Source organism: Megalobrama amblycephala, linkage group LG13 (genome assembly GCF_018812025.1).
Source record: "Megalobrama amblycephala isolate DHTTF-2021 linkage group LG13, ASM1881202v1, whole genome shotgun sequence".
NCBI classification, from domain to species: Eukaryota; Metazoa; Chordata; class Actinopteri; order Cypriniformes; family Xenocyprididae; genus Megalobrama; species Megalobrama amblycephala.
In genome coordinates, this window is record NC_063056.1 from 14,001,683 (window position 1) to 14,021,300 (window position 19,618).

Here is a 19,618-nt window from a genome sequence, read left to right on the forward strand (position 1 = left end):
TTTACCCACGGTTAAAAGTGGTGTTTAGAACGACATTAACCCAGGGTTAAGTACAGTGTGAAAAGCCATGTGAATTGCTTGCCTTTTTAAAAAAAATTTAAACTGAACATGATTGATTAATTTCATTAGTGACAGGGTATGATTTATGTCTTCAGTATATAAACATGAAAAAAACAGAATGTCAACTTTATTATACATGTTACATCCTGACTACAGCACAAAGTATTGTTAAATACACTTCCAACATTTCATCCCATTTGTTTGTACCCTTCTCTCATGAAGGAGCCACGGATCACAGAAGACCTCTGCGCTGCACAACCAAAAGTCTTCAAAGGTTTAGTGGAAGAGCTGTGCTTTCTGATATTGAAAGAGGAAGACCAGGAAAAAGCCCTTCTTCAACTTTCACACGGTGAAACGGATGATGACAGACAACTGGCCAAAAAGTCTTTAGTGTTTTGCTTCCAAATTAAGGATGATATGGGCATTTTTCTTAATTAAGAGTCTTGGAATTAATTGCATTTTTAATGGAGATTTGATTTTTTTTTTTTTTTTTTTTTTAAAAAGGTTTAATTTGTCGTCATGTACCTGCTGTGCAATAATTTGTTCAATTTACACTCTTTGGGTTGATTTTGTAATTTTTTTAGAGCAAAGCACAGCTAGTATATGATGCTTTTGCTACTTAGGGGAAAAGTACATTTTATTAAATGTAACTTGTGTTTTGTTTTTGAGTTTGCTAGATTGGAATTTGCTTAATTCATGCAATCTAGTGTACAACCATGTAATGTGTATTATGTACTAAACAATGGTCCATTCTGAAATGCTTGAGTAAAATATAAATTTTATGTCAAATTAATAAATGTTTATCATTTTTAGTGTTTAAGCTTTGTGTTCAAGTTTTATATGAACTTTTAACTTTAAAAATATTTAAAAGGTTACAAAGAGGTTTAAGACTGTTAGTCTGGCACTGTCATCCTCAGACTGTCATGACGTATGGTTCTGCAGTTCTGCAGTTCTTCCTATCTCCATTATGCGGGTCTTTGTCTTCTCAGGTGTGAATCATTGCATTATTCATGAAGATTCACACCTCCATGCATTCTGTGTGTCTTGACAAAAAGTGTCTAACAAAATTTAAATCAATATATTGTTTTATATGAACGAGTAGGCAGGATAATTTTTACATCATTTTGAAGCAAATATTCTAGTCTACAACCTCCAATACAGTCTTGTGAACACATATTTAATATTTGTTTTTCGGCCTTATTTCAGTGACTTAAGTTTTTAGTTTTTTCAATAGCCATGCATAAACGTCATTCCTTCAAAAATACAAACATGTACATACATGTTGCTCACATATTATAGTAGCCTAGTTCGTGGTGAATACAGTATAATGACACCTTTTCCATTAATATGTTTATGAACAACTGAAAAAAGCACAAATGTCAGGGCATGTCAAAACTTCTCCAGGGCCCCAAATCAGCCTCAGACTCCAGAGAGTTATGGAATCCCAGCTGCAGTTCATCAGCAAGTTGCCACACATTCACTTCTGCACTGAAGCACCAGATTCCCGGCACCTGGGAACACCTGCACTAATTTCAATCTTTGTCACTCAATAAAGGCCCCTTCGGGGGAATTTCACTACGCACTGAGTCCGGCACTCTTTTCTCCCGCCACAATCTCAATATATTATTAATATAATTGTATAAAACTATACTGACTGACAGAGAGGAGATGACTTTACCTCAGTCCACCAGGATCTAATGTAGAGTTGCTCCTGATTCCATCACACAGAAAGAATGAATGAATGGTTCAGGATTTCTTATATAAGAAACAGGTCTGGTCAGATTTTAGTAACTAAAATCACTAGCAAGGAACTGAATAAAAAACACCTTCCCTACAATAAAGAAATGACTTGTCTTGCTCTAATTCAAGCATTTAATGAAGCACATCTAGTTTTTATTTGACTTAAATTCTGTATAAAGGAAAATACAGTCACACGAGTCATCAAAAAATAAATAAATAAATAAAGGTATTGTAAACCTTGGGAAAACCAGAATAAATGAGAATGTTACTTTTGAACATCTTGTTAACTTTAAAAGACATTGTAGTCAGCATGATATATGTCTATGAAATATTCAATATCAATTATGTATCATTAATAAATCATGTAAAAAGCAAGCTATTAATTTTGACACCAACTATTTAGGCATTGTAACTGGAAATAGAAGTTTCATACACACACACACAATATGACTTATTCCAGTAAACTGATAAGGAAACCTTGTAGGGAAGTAAATCTCCAGTGATACCGCAAGTTCCCTGCTCAGCAATTCTAAATCATGATAATATGGTATTGTGGATCACTGGTCTCATCATTTTCATGACAATGTGAAAATTCATAATTAACTGTCTTCCCATCATTGTATGAATGAGATGTCGAGATCTTCAATGATAAGGATGGATTGAGAACTCGTGTTTCATTCAGCTGTGGATGGACCTCAAAGACACTTTATCCTTAACTGAATAATCGATAGTAACTTAGCTAATTATTGACATGATAAACATTTAATATTTTTACTGTATAGCCAGAAGATAACTGCTGCCCTCCTGTAACTTGGTTTCTCACAAAGATTTTTTTTTAATTCAACATCAAATGGACTATTTCATTCCTTGCCATAGAAGAGTATTATGGCATGAATTTCAATCAGCTTCAATTTATAACACTTTCTATTCTATTTACTATTCACTTTACTTATTTTTCTATTTACTATTCAGTTACATTGTATAAACCAAAAGAAAAACAAAGAAGCACATTTCTCATAACATCATCTTCCACAGAAGAGAGAAAGGCATACAGTTCTGGAATGACATTAGGGTGAGTAAATGGCTGAAATATGTCTTTAAGCTCATAGTCATCTCCTTACTCAAACAATCAATTAGTTTCTGAACCGACCTGCATGATGTCACTTCTTAATGATATCTATTAAGGGAGTAGAGGGTAAAAACTATTTTTATTTTATTTATTTATGGCTGGAGATTTGGTTGAATGTGACTGAAATATAGGAACTTGAAGGGATAGTTCACCCAAAATGAAACTTCTGTCATCATTTACTCCCCCTCAAGTTGTTCCACACCTGTATAAATGTCTTTGCTCTGATGAACACAAAGGAAAATATTTGGAAGAATCTTTGTAACCAAGCAGATCTCGCCCCCCCCCCCATTGACTAGATCTGCTTGGTTACAAACATTCTTCCAAACATCTTCATTTGTGTTCATCAGAGCAAAGAAATTTATACAGGCGTGGAACAACTTGAGGAGGAGTAAATGATGACAGAAGTTTCATTTTTGGGTGAACTATCCCTTTAATGTTGTGATTTTAATAGTTTAATAATTAGAAATCAGGAAACAGAGAGATTGATAATTGAAAATGGATAACCCATTTTTTTTTTTTTTTATGAAAAATAACAACAATCCAAATTATGTATTGTATGTATATTATGTATTATTCAGCATGAGGATTGACTGGGTCAAGCGTGACAAATTAATTATGCATGACTTAATAAATATGAATTTAATAATACCCTGAACACAATTCCTTTCAGTTCAGTTCTGCCTTATTAAATGACTCTGGTCTGAATGTATGTTTTATCATGTTCACTTGTTTACCCAACATATATAGCAAACATATCTCTGCATTTGAATTTTAGTTTGGAGGACAAAATTTAAATAATAATAATAATGATGATTTTTTTTTAAATTAAAGTTAAGACTGCTTTGAACTCCTTACCCCTTGAGTCTGATAAGCTATCTTTCTCAATTCTGTAAAGTTTGTCGAGTCAGTAAAGATAATAAAGTAAGATAAACTAGTAAAGATGACAAATGGTAGAAACGCAATGCGCACAGAGCTGGATTTATCGAATCATCTGTCTACATCTGGGCTTGACACTGCAGTAACCTGTTTTAGTCAGGTTAGTAACCATGGCCATGCCAAAATACTAGGCCTAATGTCTAAACTACAGTGAATAATGAGAATACATCATCTGAACCAGCTGTATATGGTGTGCACTGTGCAAACATCCTAAAAATTGTGCATTAATCCATTTTATGCACAAAACATAATCTTTATGAAAACATCTGAATGTAAGATTCTGACAAAGTTTGTTGACCAAAGTCTTCTCAATACCATGTCAAACAAAGACATTCATTCAATTATTAATAGATCTCAGTGTGAGTTTTTGGAATAACATATTTAGTGATATAGAATGGGAAGAGTTTTGGCTTCTTCGACAAAAATTCTTCTTATCTAATAAAGTTGTTGAAGTCTCTATTAAAATTATCCATAATTGTAATCCGATAAATTATAAACTTGCTAAATTTAACAATAGTATTTCACCCAATTGCTCCTTTTGCCTTCAGTATGAAGAAACGATCAATCACTTGTTTTGGGACTGTACTTACTGTAAACTCTTCTGGATTGATTTTTCAAATTTTGTTAAAAAAATATTTATATCCAAACTTTTGTATAAGGCGTTTAATATAATGTTTTTTGGTTATTCTTTGAATTTAGACCCTTCTCACTGTAAATTTATTATTAATTTATTGGTTTATTGTGCTAAATTTTACATTCATAAGTGTACATTTTCAAAGAAAACTCCCTACTTTTTTATTTTTAGGAAAGATTTTGATGTGTATGTAAACTCTTTAAGAAACTCTAATAATTCTATTGCATGTAAGACTCTTTCATGGTATAAGTCTTATAAGCTAACATAGTTTGCTTTTGGAGTATTGTTTGTAACCCTCATTGTTTTTTGTTCTTTGTCTTTGTAATTGTATTTGTTGTTCTTCTATTGCATAATAATAATAAAAAAAACATTCTGACAAAAAACATGTAGTACATGTAGTACGTGTGCATTCAGTATTAAGCATTCTTTGAGTTTCCCTCTTTTCGCAATTTGTGGTGATGTTCATGTGCCTTATGATCTTCCCGCCATAGCCTATATGGGATCAAATCATCTCTTTTGCAGTTCCACACAATTTTATAACCAGTTATATAGACCTACCACTGCTATACTATATACTATATTACTACTGTGCCTTTTGTGACTTAAAAAAAAAATCTTCAAGGCTTTTATTTTGAACGTGCATATTTTAGGGTGCGTAATTGTGTCTTCCTTCCCGTTGTTTTTAGTGCTGCTTGCTGCTGAGGGTAATTTACTTGTTATTGTTAGCAAGCTGGTTCTTCCACAAACACAGACAGATGAAAGTGCGCTGAGAGACGTTTCAAATACGTGACAGGGAAGCACGTCCACGAGTGAGCCACGGTTTGTACGTGTTTTGTGTCATCACGTGACAGAAATACTGCGCTTGATTGTAGATTCTGTCTGGAACGGTCTAAAGATTAGCCAGTTTGCTAGGCTTCTTTATGCAGTTAAATAATGGTGCATTATGCAGACACCACTACACTAACCATAGTATTACTGATTTTAAGAAGAGTGCAGCCCATGTAATATAACCTGTCTTGTTGTTATAAATGTTTTGATTGTGGATAGCTAGTCTTAAAGTGAACGGTAGATACTGACAGTCGGTTTGACTGTTTTTACTATGTTGTGTGAGTGTTTAAGAGAGAAGACTCGGATGCTAGTCATCTCACAGCTCGTTAGATAGTTCATGTACCTGATGTGTCGCTGCACGCGCATCTGCATTCGATGCTCTGCAGAGGAAATTTCCAAATAAAACGGATGTCATGAGTATTTTGGGCTTAATACAGACGCTCTCTGTGTCTCAACTCAGATTAAAACTGAATAGACGGAAATATGAATGATGCGGATTCAGCCACGAGGAAGCACGCGGGTTCCCGAGAACTACAGAGTGAGTGCACGCGCTCTAATCGCAGTCGGTGTATTTACTTGTGAGCTGACACCTGTTCATTTCCCAGAAGAATAATGTGAATCCTGCGTGTTTTTAATCATCATTCCTCAGCACCCAAGAATGAGGATGCCTATGAAATCTCCATTCCCTTTGAAGACAACAACTTTGAGCAGCAGGGAGGCTTTTACAACCAAAATGACCAGAACTTTGATGGTCAGTATAGTTGATTTATCACTTCTTTTTGTTGTAAGTTGTGTCCAAAATAATGTGGTATGCTCTATGCACTTATACACTATGTATTTACACACTCACCATGTAGTGTATGATTTTCATAAGGTTTTTTTGTCATACAACATCAGAGTCTGATAGCTCTCCCCCCTGCACTACGTAATTAAAGGGTTAGTTCACCCCACAAAATTCTGTCATTAATTACTCATGCTCATGTCATCCCAAAACTTTAAGACTTTAAGATCTTCAAAAGATGTTTTTGATGAAATCTGAGAGTTTTCTGTCCCTCCGTTGACAGTCTATGCAACTACCACTTTCAGGCCCCAGAAAGGTAGTAAAGGCATCATTAAAGTGTCCATGTGACTCCAGTGGTTTAACCTCAATTTTATGAAGCGACACAAGTGTTTTGTTTGCCCAAAAAACATAATTTACCACTTTACAAAATATAAATCTCCAAGGCACATTCATGAGAGCTGCTCTTTCAGTCACCCAAAAATGAAAATTTGATGTTTATCTGCTTACCCCCAGCACATCCAAGATGTAGGTGACTTTGTTTCTTCAGTAGAACACAAATGATGATTTTTAACTGCAACCGCTGCCATCTGTCAGTGGTATAATGCAAGTCAGCGGGAACTTGGACTATAAGAGTTAATAAAACACGACAGACAAATCCAAATTAAACCCTGCGGCTCGTGGCGACACATTGATGTCTTAAGACACGAAACGATCGGTTTGTGCGAGAAACCGAACAGTATTTATATCATTTTTTACCTCTAATACACCACTATGTCCAACGGCATTCATCACTCGATTTGTTTGGTCTGATCGTGCTCTGACAACGGCACTGATGTCTCGCGCATATACTTCAATGAGAGCGAGACATCACTGCCGTTGTCAGAGCGCGATCAGACCAAACGAATCGAGTGATGAATGCCGTTGGACATAGTGGTGTATTAGAGGTAAAAAATGATATAAATACTGTTCGGTTTCTCGCACAAACCGATCGTTTCTTGTCTTAGGACATCAGTGTGTCGTCACGAGCTGCAGGGTTTAATTTGGACTTGTCTAAGCAAGTTTTATTTACTCTTATAGTAGAAGTTCCCATCCACTAGCATTATTTGTCTGACAGACGGCAACGGTTGGAGTTAAAAATCATCATTTGTGTTCTACTGAAGAAACAAAGACACCTACATCTTGGATGCTCTGGGGGTAAGCAGATAAACATCAAATTTTCATTTATGGGTGAAATATCCCTTTAAGTAATTACTTCACAAACGCTAAAAAAATATGTTCTATATGCAGTAAGAATGTGTGTAGTATGAACGTAATCTGGGCATACTACATTCAGCATGTTGTCATTATCATGTGACCTACCAGCATCAGTTACGTTGCTTCGCTGCCATTCACAAATCCACTCCCGTGGCCTCATGGGATAGTAAAGTGTTCATTGTATGCACACTTCAGAATCTCGCCAGAAGTAATAGGTCATCCGGGTACTTTTTGCCTACTCTTTTATGAGTGTTGAGAATTCGGACATACTTTTTTTGTCACTTACTGTTTTTCACCTACTATATAGTAGGGAAGTGTGCGATTTCGGATGCAGCCATCGTTTTTTTCAGTTAATTTAGTGCATCATCTGGTATTCAAAGTGTACTTTTTCTGTTTGGAAGTTTCAGTGTGAACACTATTTGCACTATTTATACAACAAAACGTCATAGAATAATGCATATTTGTATAGAATAACAACAATATTGTTTCTCTTTGCCACAAGCTTCCCTATTCTCACCGAATTAGAACAATTATTTACTTTATTGTTTTAGTTATTATAGTTATCGTACTTGGTGTGAATGGTGCTTAAGACTATAGTTCATCTTTTAAACACAAACTAAGATATTTTTAATATTAATTAAATGTCATTGGTTCTGGCACATCAAGCACACACGGTTGAGCTTCCGTGTTTAACCATATTTAATGTGCTCTCTGTATGTGCATTGATCAATGATTATATATATGAATATCTATTCATTATATAACACAATTGTGTCTCTTCTGAATACTTGGATTAAATTCCTATGGATTACTTTTATGTCTTTTTTTACTTTATGATGTATGAAAGTTTTGGTTGAATGGACGTTCAATGAATGGTCAAAAATGATGAGAGAATATAAAAAAAATATCTTCATTTATGTTCTGAAAATGAACTTAAGTCTTATGGGTTTGAAACAGCATGAGGGTGAGTAAATGATGACAGAGTTTTCATTTTAGAGCGAACTATCACTTTAAGTGCTGTATGTCAACATGTGATAATATTTGCTTATGTTGTGATACAGGTAGTGATCCTCCAGCACCGAGCAGCTCGTACCTGTTAATCACTAACCTACGGACACAACTGCAGATCTCACTGGAGAAAAATTCATGGCTGCAGAAGCGTATTGAGGACCTGGAGGAGGAGAGGGACTTCCTGCGCTGCCAGCTCGATCGGTTCATCTTCTCAACCAAGAGTCAGGAAAGCAATGGTAAGAAAGATGCAGAGAGAAGAGACAGAAGCTGTGTCCCAATTCAGAGGCTGCATCCTTCGAAGGACGGACCGCGCTATTAAATAGGACCGTTTAGCCTATGGAGGATTGTTCTTGTTGCCTAGTAACCGTGACAGCTGCAGTTGATGAGCACCAGTAAAGTTTGTTCTGGACTTTTTTGAAAGTTATATTCAGCTGGAATAAAAACATGGTTCACGACATGTCTAAATATGTTCACCTTGGTCTATTTATGTACATAAATTATGTACAACTGTATAAAATCACATCTTAGTAAGATACAAGTCAACATTTTAACCACTTGATAGATTTTTTTTTAAATTATTATTATTATTTGTATCAGACATTCGAGTAAGAAAAAAAAAAATCTTGTCGTCAATAGAGAGCAATGAATTCTGGGGTAGGCAAGGCCACGAAGGATCCATCTGTTGTATCCTTCACTGTCTGTTGAAAATAGTGTAGTGTAAACGGCTCTAGAGCAACAAGAAAAAATAGTGAATGGAATGGGGTCAAAGGTCGTTTGAGAAATAGTGCAATGTTTTTGAAAACATTGTATCCCCTTATTTTGTTCCTTTACCCATCAGCTCTCCTTAATTTATCTAGTTTTATTAGACATACATGCATGCTTTTGTTTATTAAAAATTCAAATCAGTACTGAATAAATCTTATATTGGCAAATTCAGCAAAAAATCCAATTCAGCTACTTAAATCACACCTCCTTTCTATGCACATGTATATTATGGACTGTGCTTTATCAATGGAAAGAATGTAATAAACAGTTTTATTTTAAAAAGATGTTCCTGTAAATTTTCTTGTGATCATGGCTGCAGTAAATCATATGATGCAGTAGTCGGTCTGGGTATATTGATACAGATTTAGGAGAAGGCTAAAACTGAATTTCCTTTTTCTCTGTAGGCCATGATTCCAGGAGTTTTTCTTGGAGAAGGAGAAGAGAAAATGATCGGGGTAAAGTGTTATTTTAGTATTTATATACTATTACATTTTTTTTTAATATGTACCTCTTTATACATATTTATGTGTGTGTGTGTGTGTGTGTGTGTGTGTGTGTGTGTGTGTGTGTGTGTGTGTGTATGTGTATATATACATATACATACATACATACATATAGGTAGCTGTGGTGTCAAGACATCTATAAATATGATCAATTTAAGGCAGAAGTACAGAATGTCACATTGTATTATTGGCTGTTTCAACACACAGTGTTTTACCAACTAAGAAGTACAGCACTTTTAGAGTTTCATCCCTCTGCCTAATGTGAGCATAAGTATTGGGATGGTTTAACAAATGTAAAAGTGTAAAAGCTCATATTTAGTTGTAAATCCCTTGCAAGCAATCACAGGAACGAGTCTGTGACCCACAGACTTCCCCAGACTCTTGCTTTCACACTTTGAAATGCTTTTCCAGGCCTTTAATGCAGCCATTTTCAATGGTTGCTTGTTTTGGGGAGTTTCTGCCTTCAGTCTCCTCTTCAGCTGGTGAAATGCTTGTTCAATAGGATTTAAATCTATAGACTTGGCTAATCTAAGACCCAACATTTCTTTACCATGATAATCTTGATTGAGTTGGCAGTACTCTTGTCTATTGTCCTGTTGCCATATGAAGCACTTCCCAGTGAGTCTGGTGGCATTTTCTTGAACACTGGGAGGCAAGATTCTTTTGTACACTTCTGAATTCATTCTTCCACTGCCATCATTGAATAAGTCACCAATAAAGATGAGTGAGCCTGTTCCAGAGGCAGACATGCATGCCCATGACACTACCTCCACCATGCTTTCCAGATATGGTTGTATGCCTTAGATCATTTGCAGTTTCTTTTTTTTCTCCACACTTTTGCTTTATATATAATATATAATATGTATATGTACGTGTGCATATATTTCAGTTAACAGAAATGTTTTATTAGTTTTAGTTAACAATAATAACCCTGTGCAGAACATGAATAAACCCTAACTAAAACATCATACTTTAATAATTACAAGATGCTCCATTTCCCTTCTGGTCAAAGTCTGTTCTGTGTATGATAAGGGGGAGAGTGTTTTCTGTAATATAAGGAATCAACTATAATCATTAACATTTCAGATCAACAAGCAGAGAGCCAGCGGCCGGCAAACCGTCAGTCATTCCAGCAGAGGCCAACCCAACAGACTTCCGCCAATCCCAAGGCCTTGAGCTCTGTTCCTGGTCCAGTCAGTGCTCAGCTCAATTCCATGTTTGGACCCCCCCACCCTCAGCCTCTCTTACAGGGCCACGGTGGTGGCAGCACCAGCAGCAGCTGCAGTAGCAACAACAGGTCCCTCAATGAACTGCAAGGTGTGTCTGAAATGTTATTTTTTTTTATTCTAACGTTTTCATTGTGGTTGAAATATATATGCCTAAAATTATTAAGTAAAAAACATATTTACAGTTTAAAAATTTTTTTAAATTATTTTATTTTAGCAATCAACATTCTGCATAATTTCCCTGGATCTAATTTATTGTTGTAGATGTGTAGTGGTTCACCAACGCATGTCTGATCATCAGTGATGAATTTATGTGTTTGGTGATAATTTTTTATTTATTTAAAGGCTCATGCTTAAAGAGAGCCTGAAATTAGTTTTAAAATGTATATAAATTTCTTTACAAAACTAACATTCTAATTTTTTTAAAATGGAGTTTAAATGGATAGTGAAGGAAATAGTGAAGGCTAAATATATTATTTAATAGTTTTCATGAGTTAAATTATTTTTTTAAAATATTAGAATCTTATTTTTGCATGATCATGCATCTAATTATTTGTCAGCCCTAGTATTGCAGTGTTACACTCCTGTTCGCTCACTTTGGTCATCAGACTCCAAACTCCTCATTGTTCCTCGTTTCCGTCTCTCATCCATGGGTGACCAATCATTTAGTGTTATGGCCAACTCACTTCCATTGGCTTTTTGTGACATCACCTCCATTTCTTCCTTCAAGTCTCAAGTTAAAACATATCTCTTCTCACAGTATTTTCATCCTACTTCTGACTAGATTCCTTTTATTTGTTTTGTTTGTTGTATTTGTATTTCTGTCTTTTTTTTTGTATATTGTCACTACACTACATCCTTATATTATGGCTACTTTGTACAGGGACCTTACGCTTGGGAAAGGCGCTTTTTTAAAACGTTATTATTATTATTGTTATCATTATTATTAAATGAATATTTAAAAATGGGTGTGTCCAAACTTTTGACTGGTAGTGTCTGTATATCATATAATGACAAAATTGCTGAAATTAACACATTTTACATGATATTAACTCAAAATTAATATTCTGTCAAGTGGACATGGTTATTATCAGGATTTGACGTTAATATAAAAGAATGGCCATATTTGTCCTAACGTGATGCACTACTGTTCAAAAATTGAGGTTGGTAAGATTTTTTTTAAAAAAATTTTTATGTTTTTGAAATTTTGAAAGTTTTTCAATTTTGATATATTTTAAAATGTAATTTATTCCTGTGATGCAAGGCTGAATTTTCAGCATCATTACACCAGTCTTCAGTGTCACATGATCCTTCAGAAATCAATCTAATATGCTGATTTGCTGCTCAAGAAACATTTATTATTATCAATGTTGAAAACAGTTGTGGTGTTGGAAACCATGATAAATAGAAAGTTCAAAAGAACAGCATTTATTTGAAATTAAAATCTTTTGCTTTACTGTCACTTTTTATTAATTTAATTTGTCCTTGCCAAACAAACTTATTTCTTCAAAAAAAAAAAAAAAGAAGAAGAAGAAAAGAAAATTGCTGATCCCACGCTATTGAACAATAATGTAGTTCGGCTATTACAATAACCTTTGTAACAGTAAAGATATATTACACAACTCAACTACTCAGCTTGACTCAACAACATTTACTTGTGCTTCCACAGAATCCCTCTCTCTTCTGGGAGATGAGGAGGATGACTATCTTGAGGATAGCTACTTGGAGGAAGAGGAAATGATGTCAGGAGAGGATGTGATAACAGACAACATGTCACTTCGGAATATCGGCTCAGCAGGAAGACCCTCCGGCAGTCATCCAGCTCTGAAGAGAAGGAGGGTTTTCAGAATCGCCAGAGGAAGAGAAAGACAGAGAGGTGAGCATGAGCATTCAGAGTCAGAAAACATGACAGCCAAGTGATTTTTCTCTTTCTGAAGGCTTGTTCCTCTTTCTCTTTCTCTTTTTTGCTGCTGTTCCAGTGAAAGATGCAGCAGGTGTATTGTTCCGCTATAAAAAGATCCTGGTGACATACCAGAGGCTAAAGAATATGTCCAAGGCCTTCCAGATCCACGGTGTAGATCGTAATACGGTGGCCTCGACCACACCCATTGCTGAGCTTCTGCTGGTGGCTCCAGAGAAGGTGGCTGAGGTGGGCGAGTTTGACCCCTCTAAAGAAAAGCTTCTGGACTACGCCCGACGCTGTTACATCGCCCTTGACCCACAGACTCTCAGCAAAGTGCAAGCTTTGAAGAAGAACAACCTCCTCCTACCCATCTCATACAGGTATAATACATGCATACATACAGACAGGTGTTTAGCAATCATAAGCTCCTTTCACACAGTAACCCCAGTAAATTACAGTAAAATTACCTGAACGGTACTTTTCCGGTAAATACACAAATGTGCTGTTCACACAAGCAACAGCATTCTTTGTAACGGCAAGATATCATTCACACGTCAGTACCAAAATACTAGTTAGTCATTGGAAATTATCTTTTAAACACTGAGCCGTTTTCTTCATCCACCTGGATGAGTAGCAGCACTTTAATAGTTTCACTATCACTAGTTTCACTTTTTTCTTTTTTTTTTTTTTTTTTTTTACTTCTGAGTGACAGGCATAAGGGGATGATCACACAGAACAAGGTTTTGCTCTTAAAAACATAAGATGCAAAATAGTTACTATAGTACTGCAGTTACTATAGTATGCAATAGTAACTGCAGAGTCACATTGCTGATGAATCTAAATGAATCTAAGATGCTGCGCTACGGTCAGACTAGCATGTTTACATAGAAATACAATTACGACAGAGTTTTTGGTTGGCCCAAAGCAGAATTCTTACGTCAGCTCATTCTGACCTTGTATGTGCTCATATCGGTAATCTTTTTCTTTGTTCATACACCGCATCATACTGGTAATTCACTGGTAATATTACAATTTCTCATACCTGGAATTTGCCGGAACTAATTTAATGGTATTATGAAATTGTCTTGTTCACTCACGATCTCTTAACGGTAATTTACAAGTAAAGACTGTGTGTGTGAAAGGGGCTATTGTAACACTTAATTTCCTTTCTTCTAGAAGATAATCATTGTACATAATTAATAACCGCCTGGCTCACACTACAGGAGTTTTAGGCTGATTTATGCCCAATTTTCCACTCCTGAGAATCTGAGAAAAAATCTTGTCGAGGACCTCGATCGGCTCCGATGTTCGGCACAGATTATCTGGTAATGTGAGGCGTTCACAGATCGAATCTTGCACCTCCCGATCTGCTTTCACACATATCGGGGCCGCCCCGCTCATATCAAATATGTTTGATATTTAGGATTTTAAATCGGGAAAATTACATCAGTTCTTTAACAACAGCCAATGAGAGAAGTGAATGAGAGCGCTTTTGAAATTGCAACCGTGAAACCAACAACACAACTCCTTGAATAACGCATCTCCAAAAACATGACACAACCGTATGGACAAAGAATAAAGCTGAGGAGAAATCGCTATGGTTTTGAAATTACCGGGTGAGTGTAGAAAGCTGCTAGCAAATGTAAACATACCTGTTTATGTCAGTGACGAATATGTTTACATCCGCTTCCCAATGAAATCATGTATGGATATGATAATCTTAATAATATCCTGTAGTGTGTGCTGCACTACAAATTTAAAATCTTGTAGTGTGTGGATTGTGAGAATAAAATCTGCAACCAGATTTCATATTCGGTTAGGATTTAAAAACTCCTGTAAGCGTGAGCCAGGCATAAGTAGTTAAAATTAATAACTTCTGGCCCGATAGTGATAAACCAAAGAACTGTTCTCAAGTTTGAAATGGCAGATATTAAAATTCTGTATTTTTTCTCTAGATAAATTAAAAACAGCTCACTAAAATTTTAAATGTTACAAATAAACTTATAATTTACAGTATGAAAAATTTATATTCATTTTGAGATTTGCTAAAGATGTATCAGTGTTGTTAAATTACTATTCATTTATTGTTTTAAAGAGTACCTTTGCTGCCATCCAGTGCTCACTTAAAGGTGCCCTAGAACCAGTTTTTACAAGATGTAATATAAGTCTAAGGTGTCCCCTGAATGTGTCTGTGAAGTTTCAGCTCAAAATACCCCATAGATTTTTTTTAATAAATTTTTTTAACTGCCTATTTTGGGGCATCATTAACTATGCCCCGATTCAGGCTGCGGCCCCTTTAAATCGCACGCTCCCTGCCCCCCCGAGCTCTCGACTATAATACAGTGCATTTACAAAGTTCACACAGCTAATATAACCCTCAAATGGATCTTTACAAGATGTTCGTCATGCATGCTGCATGCATACATCGGATCATGTGAGTATAGTATTTATTTGGATGTTTACATTAGATTCTGAATGAGTTTGATAGTGCTCCGTGGCTAAAGCTAACATTACACACTGTTAGAGAGATTTATAAAGAATGAAGTTGTGTTTATGAATTATACAGACTGCAAGTGTTTAAAAATGAAAATAGCGACGGCTCTCTTGTCTCCGTGAATACAGTAATAAACGATGGTAACTTTAACCACATTTACAGTACATTAGTAACATGCTAACGAAACATTTAGAAAGACAATTTACAAATATCACTAAAAATAATCATGGTCAGTTATTATTGCTCCATCTGCCATTTTTCACTATTGTCCTTGCTTGCTTACCTAGTCTGATGATTCAGCTGTGCACATCCAGACGTTAATACTGGCTGCCCTTGTCTAATGCATTGAACATGGGCTGGCATATGCAAATATTGGGGGCGTACATATTAATGATCCCGACTGTTACGTAACAGTCGGTGTTATGTTGGGATTCGCCTGTTTTTCTGAGGTCTTTTAAACAAAGCAATGGAGTTTAAAACTCACTGTATGTCATTTCCATGTACTGAACTCTTGTTATTCAACTATGCCAAGGTAAATTCAATTTTTGATTCTAGGGCACCTTTAAAGTTAATCTAAATGGAAATAATGGAAATAGTGGAAATGAACATGAACAATTTAAATATCCAGTATTGTATAAATATACAATATTAATAGATACCAATAAGTAAAAACAAAAAATCAACTCTAATATTGATAAACCTCTTTGGTACTGAAATATACAAATATCACTAGTAATTTATTTTGTAATTTTTGCTGACTATTTTTTTCTCCTACTATTACTATAACTGTCCTCTGATTTTTATGTAGATTTATGAAAGATTTCTTGTTATCAGTGGGTCTTGTTCATGAAACATGAGAATAAATTTGTGTAAATCATATAACCGTTCTTACATAAACTGTTGCATTGGATTTGATGCAACAATTTAGATAAGAACAAATTTATAAATGGATCAGAAATACACATTCTTACATAATCATGAAGTGCAAAATCCTGTATTAACACATTACTTTCGTAAGTACATAAAAACTGACCAATGTATTGTCTCTTTTTTTATACTCCTTCAGGTTGAAAGGAACGGATAATCGATAATTGGAGGAATTAGTGGAGTGATTCTCATCCTGCTGTACAGTGAAACCCCTTCACTGTATTTTAATGTACCATAGTACACACATCTACCATCTCACCCTCCACATTGTGCTGTTCAGATCCACTGTGCTCTGAACCAAGTCTACTATTACCTCTGTTTACTCACTCATAGAGCAAGATGCTCACACTGGGCTGCACACTTATGCTTTCAGGTTTGCTATTTTGGAAGAGTACTTGGTTCTCAAACCCATTTGTTTCATAATGGACTTAATAGTATCTGTTGTGATTGATTGTTGCTACGGTTGAAGCTAGGGATGTGATTCATTGTCGATAATAATTTAATCGATAAAACTTGATGGTCAATTAAGCAAAGTCACCATCACAATGTGTAGTTTTGAAGTGCAAGCGGCTCATGCGCAAAACACGTGCATCAAAGATGCAAGGAAAAATGAAGCGAGTGTGCCATAATTATGTATTAATATCTCCAAGCCATGCAATGGAATAGATAGGCTAGCCATTCATTTCGAAACATAATTAACCAAGGGGCCAAAAAACCCTCCAAACAAGTGATTTTAGTGAACATAAGTACTACTTACAGGTACTTGTGTAAACGCCACACTAAAAGTACATAGAATAAGCAAGTAATAAGGTCTTGGTGGATGAGTTTTGATCTTCCAGCGCTGTTTCAGCTGTGCACTCCTATTCTGTGGCGCACGGTAAATCAAGACCTGAGTGATCAATCCAATCCAAGTGCGCTCCAGCTGTAAAACAGTGTTCGATTTGTCTCTAAACAACATCCCTACCCACTATACCTGAGATCCAGTTTCCATTGATTGAACTTTCAAATGACGTTGGAAAACACTGCGACATGATCACAACGCGATCGAAACCTGAAAGTCCTATAGCTTTAGCCAAGCAGCATGTCAAGTCACTCTGTGATCTACACATTGTCTTATGTGGCGCAAAAGCATCATGTGTATACACATGCGCTGACAGCCCTTTTAAATACAAATGCTTGGTGTAGCTGGTCTCTAACTGAAAGAAATATGCTGCTTGTATTCTGCTAGTTGAGACCTTTACAAAGATATGACACAAGTCTATCTGTTATGTACGATGATTTTACAGATCACATTTTCATGTAAAGCAGTTATTTTTTCAAGATATGAAAATAGAGCATTTCTAATATGTCAGCAAATTTAAAAGCACTTGATGAAGTGATGGTCATATTCCCTATATTCACTGTAAAGCCAGGCTTCTAGGCTTTAAAACAACACCTATTTAGTGTTAGTTAAGCAAGTAGTTAAGTATCGTGATGCACACTCCAAATCAGCTTCGGATTTAAGAGTGTTAGGTTAATGATTAATCAATTCATTAATTTAATCAACAATTGATTATGGGAATTTATGTAAATTGAAAAATCCCTAGATAAAGCTCAAGAAATTCACTTCAGTTAAACATCAAACTAAAATGTGCAATGGTGACTTCAGCCCTCTGTGCTGTGCAGCTCTATAGCAGCAGACCTACGTGTTGCTCAGAGGTTCTCTGTTGGGTCATGAGATCCACTCAGTGGTCTCAAGTGTGTGTCCTTGTTCTGTCCAGACTGAAAGACTTTTGACTTAAACTTTATTTTGATGTTTTTAGCATTCTGTTGACTAAGTAAAGTTGCATCTACATGTCATCTAACTCTTATTAGATTATTTGTTGAGTATGAGTAGACTGTTAGGGGTAGGGTTAGTAGAATAAGGGGTTTGGATTAATAGAGTAAGTTGGCATGAACTTGGAAAGTTAATTATAGTCAGTAGAACGTCTGTTGGGAGCATCAAAATAAAGTGTTTGCAGATATTAATTAGACAGTATAGTAATACTCTAATGATAGTTAGTTGACATGTAGGTGCAACGTTACTTACAGTCAACATAATGTCTAAAGGGGACCATCGAAAATAAAGTGATAACAACATTTGAAATGTTGGATTTACTAAGAAGCGGTGCACTCACAGACCAATGCACTCCTTCCGTTTTAACACTGTGCTACTCTACACAAGCGGCACCTGTATGTTCTCATTAGAACCCCATTGGATTTGATTTGTGGAGTGTTTGTGCATGTGTCTCCCTTAATCAAGCCCTGACTCCTATTAGACAACACTGACTGTTCAGCATGTGAAAAGTTTATATAGTGTAAATCAGTGATAATACATGTTAAAACAGTTGGTAATAGTTCTGGTCTAGTCTAGTACCGCATAGTGCAGACGATGAGGAGTTAAGTGAGTGCATGAGTGAGTTCCTGTCTTACCTGGTGCTGAAGTTCTCATGAGTGTATGTGTCTTTGAGATTGTGCGTCAAATTCACTGTGTATGTCTGGATGAGCTTAAGATTAGACTATTCATGGCTCCTTTGAGCACATATTTAAACCTCCAAGTGGCTAATAAAAAACAGCAAGTTTCTCTTCCTTACCACCAGACAGTGTTTTCAGGAACACTACAATAAGTTTGTTTGTTAACATTAGTTAATTATAACAAGCTTAAAAATTAAGAATCATTTTTATAGCATTTATTAATGTAGGTTAATGTTAACCTTGTTTTTCATTGTTAATTTTTGTTTATAGTACATTAATGTGTATTATACAACATGAAATGTTGTACTGTGTTTTGGACATGGTGACAGCGCACTACTAATGCAACTCAACCAGGACTTGCACCTTTATTTTGCATCTGCCTTGGGCGGGAATTATTTAAATGAGGAATATTGTGATGTGTACATTCCCAGAAGAAACCTCAAGACTACAATCGAGGTGTTTCAGGGAGTTCAGAAATGGCACATATAGAGTATAATTCCCCTTGGAGTGGCTTTGTGCTTTGTAACTTGCAGATCTTTTTCATGCTTAAAGGGTTAGTTCACCCAAAAATGAAAATTCTGTCATTAATTACTCGCCCTCATGCTGCTCCACACCCGTAAGACCATATTTTTGATAAAATCCAATGGCTCAGTGAGGCCTCTATTGACAGCAAGATAATTAACAATTTCAATGCCTAGAAAGCTACTAAAGACATATTTAAAACCGTTCATGTGACTACAGTGGTTCAACTATAATGTTATGAAGTGACGAGAATACTTTTTGTGCACCAAAAAAAACAAAATAACGACTTTATTCAAAAATATCTAGTGATGGGTGATTTCAAAACGCCTCTTGAAGCTTTACGAATCTTTTGTTTCGAATCAGTGGTTCGGAGCGTTTATCAAACTGCAAAAGTCAAGCCCCCTAGTGGTGA

At 35.7% G+C, this 19,618-nt stretch overlaps 1 protein-coding gene across 3 annotated transcripts; it reads left to right on the forward strand.

Annotated features, from left to right (window-relative positions):
* The first annotated feature begins 5,150 nt into the window (after positions 1-5,150).
* On the forward strand, positions 5,151-17,516 carry ccdc106a (coiled-coil domain containing 106a). 3 transcript variants are annotated; one of them, XM_048153091.1, is made up of 9 exons: positions 5,151-5,322; positions 5,788-5,865; positions 5,977-6,078; positions 8,424-8,609; positions 9,543-9,593; positions 10,728-10,958; positions 12,537-12,743; positions 12,847-13,150; positions 16,331-17,516. In XM_048153091.1, exons 2-9 carry the CDS (start codon positions 5,811-5,813, stop codon positions 16,353-16,355), a joined length of 1,161 nt encoding a protein of 386 aa, XP_048009048.1. In that variant the 5' UTR covers positions 5,151-5,322; positions 5,788-5,810; the 3' UTR covers positions 16,356-17,516. The 3 variants fall into 3 exon arrangements, with proteins under 3 accessions (XP_048009048.1, XP_048009047.1, XP_048009049.1); XM_048153090.1 differs by having other exon boundaries at positions 5,152-5,318; XM_048153092.1 differs by having other exon boundaries at positions 5,154-5,308.
* The last annotated feature ends 2,102 nt before the right edge of the window (positions 17,517-19,618 follow it).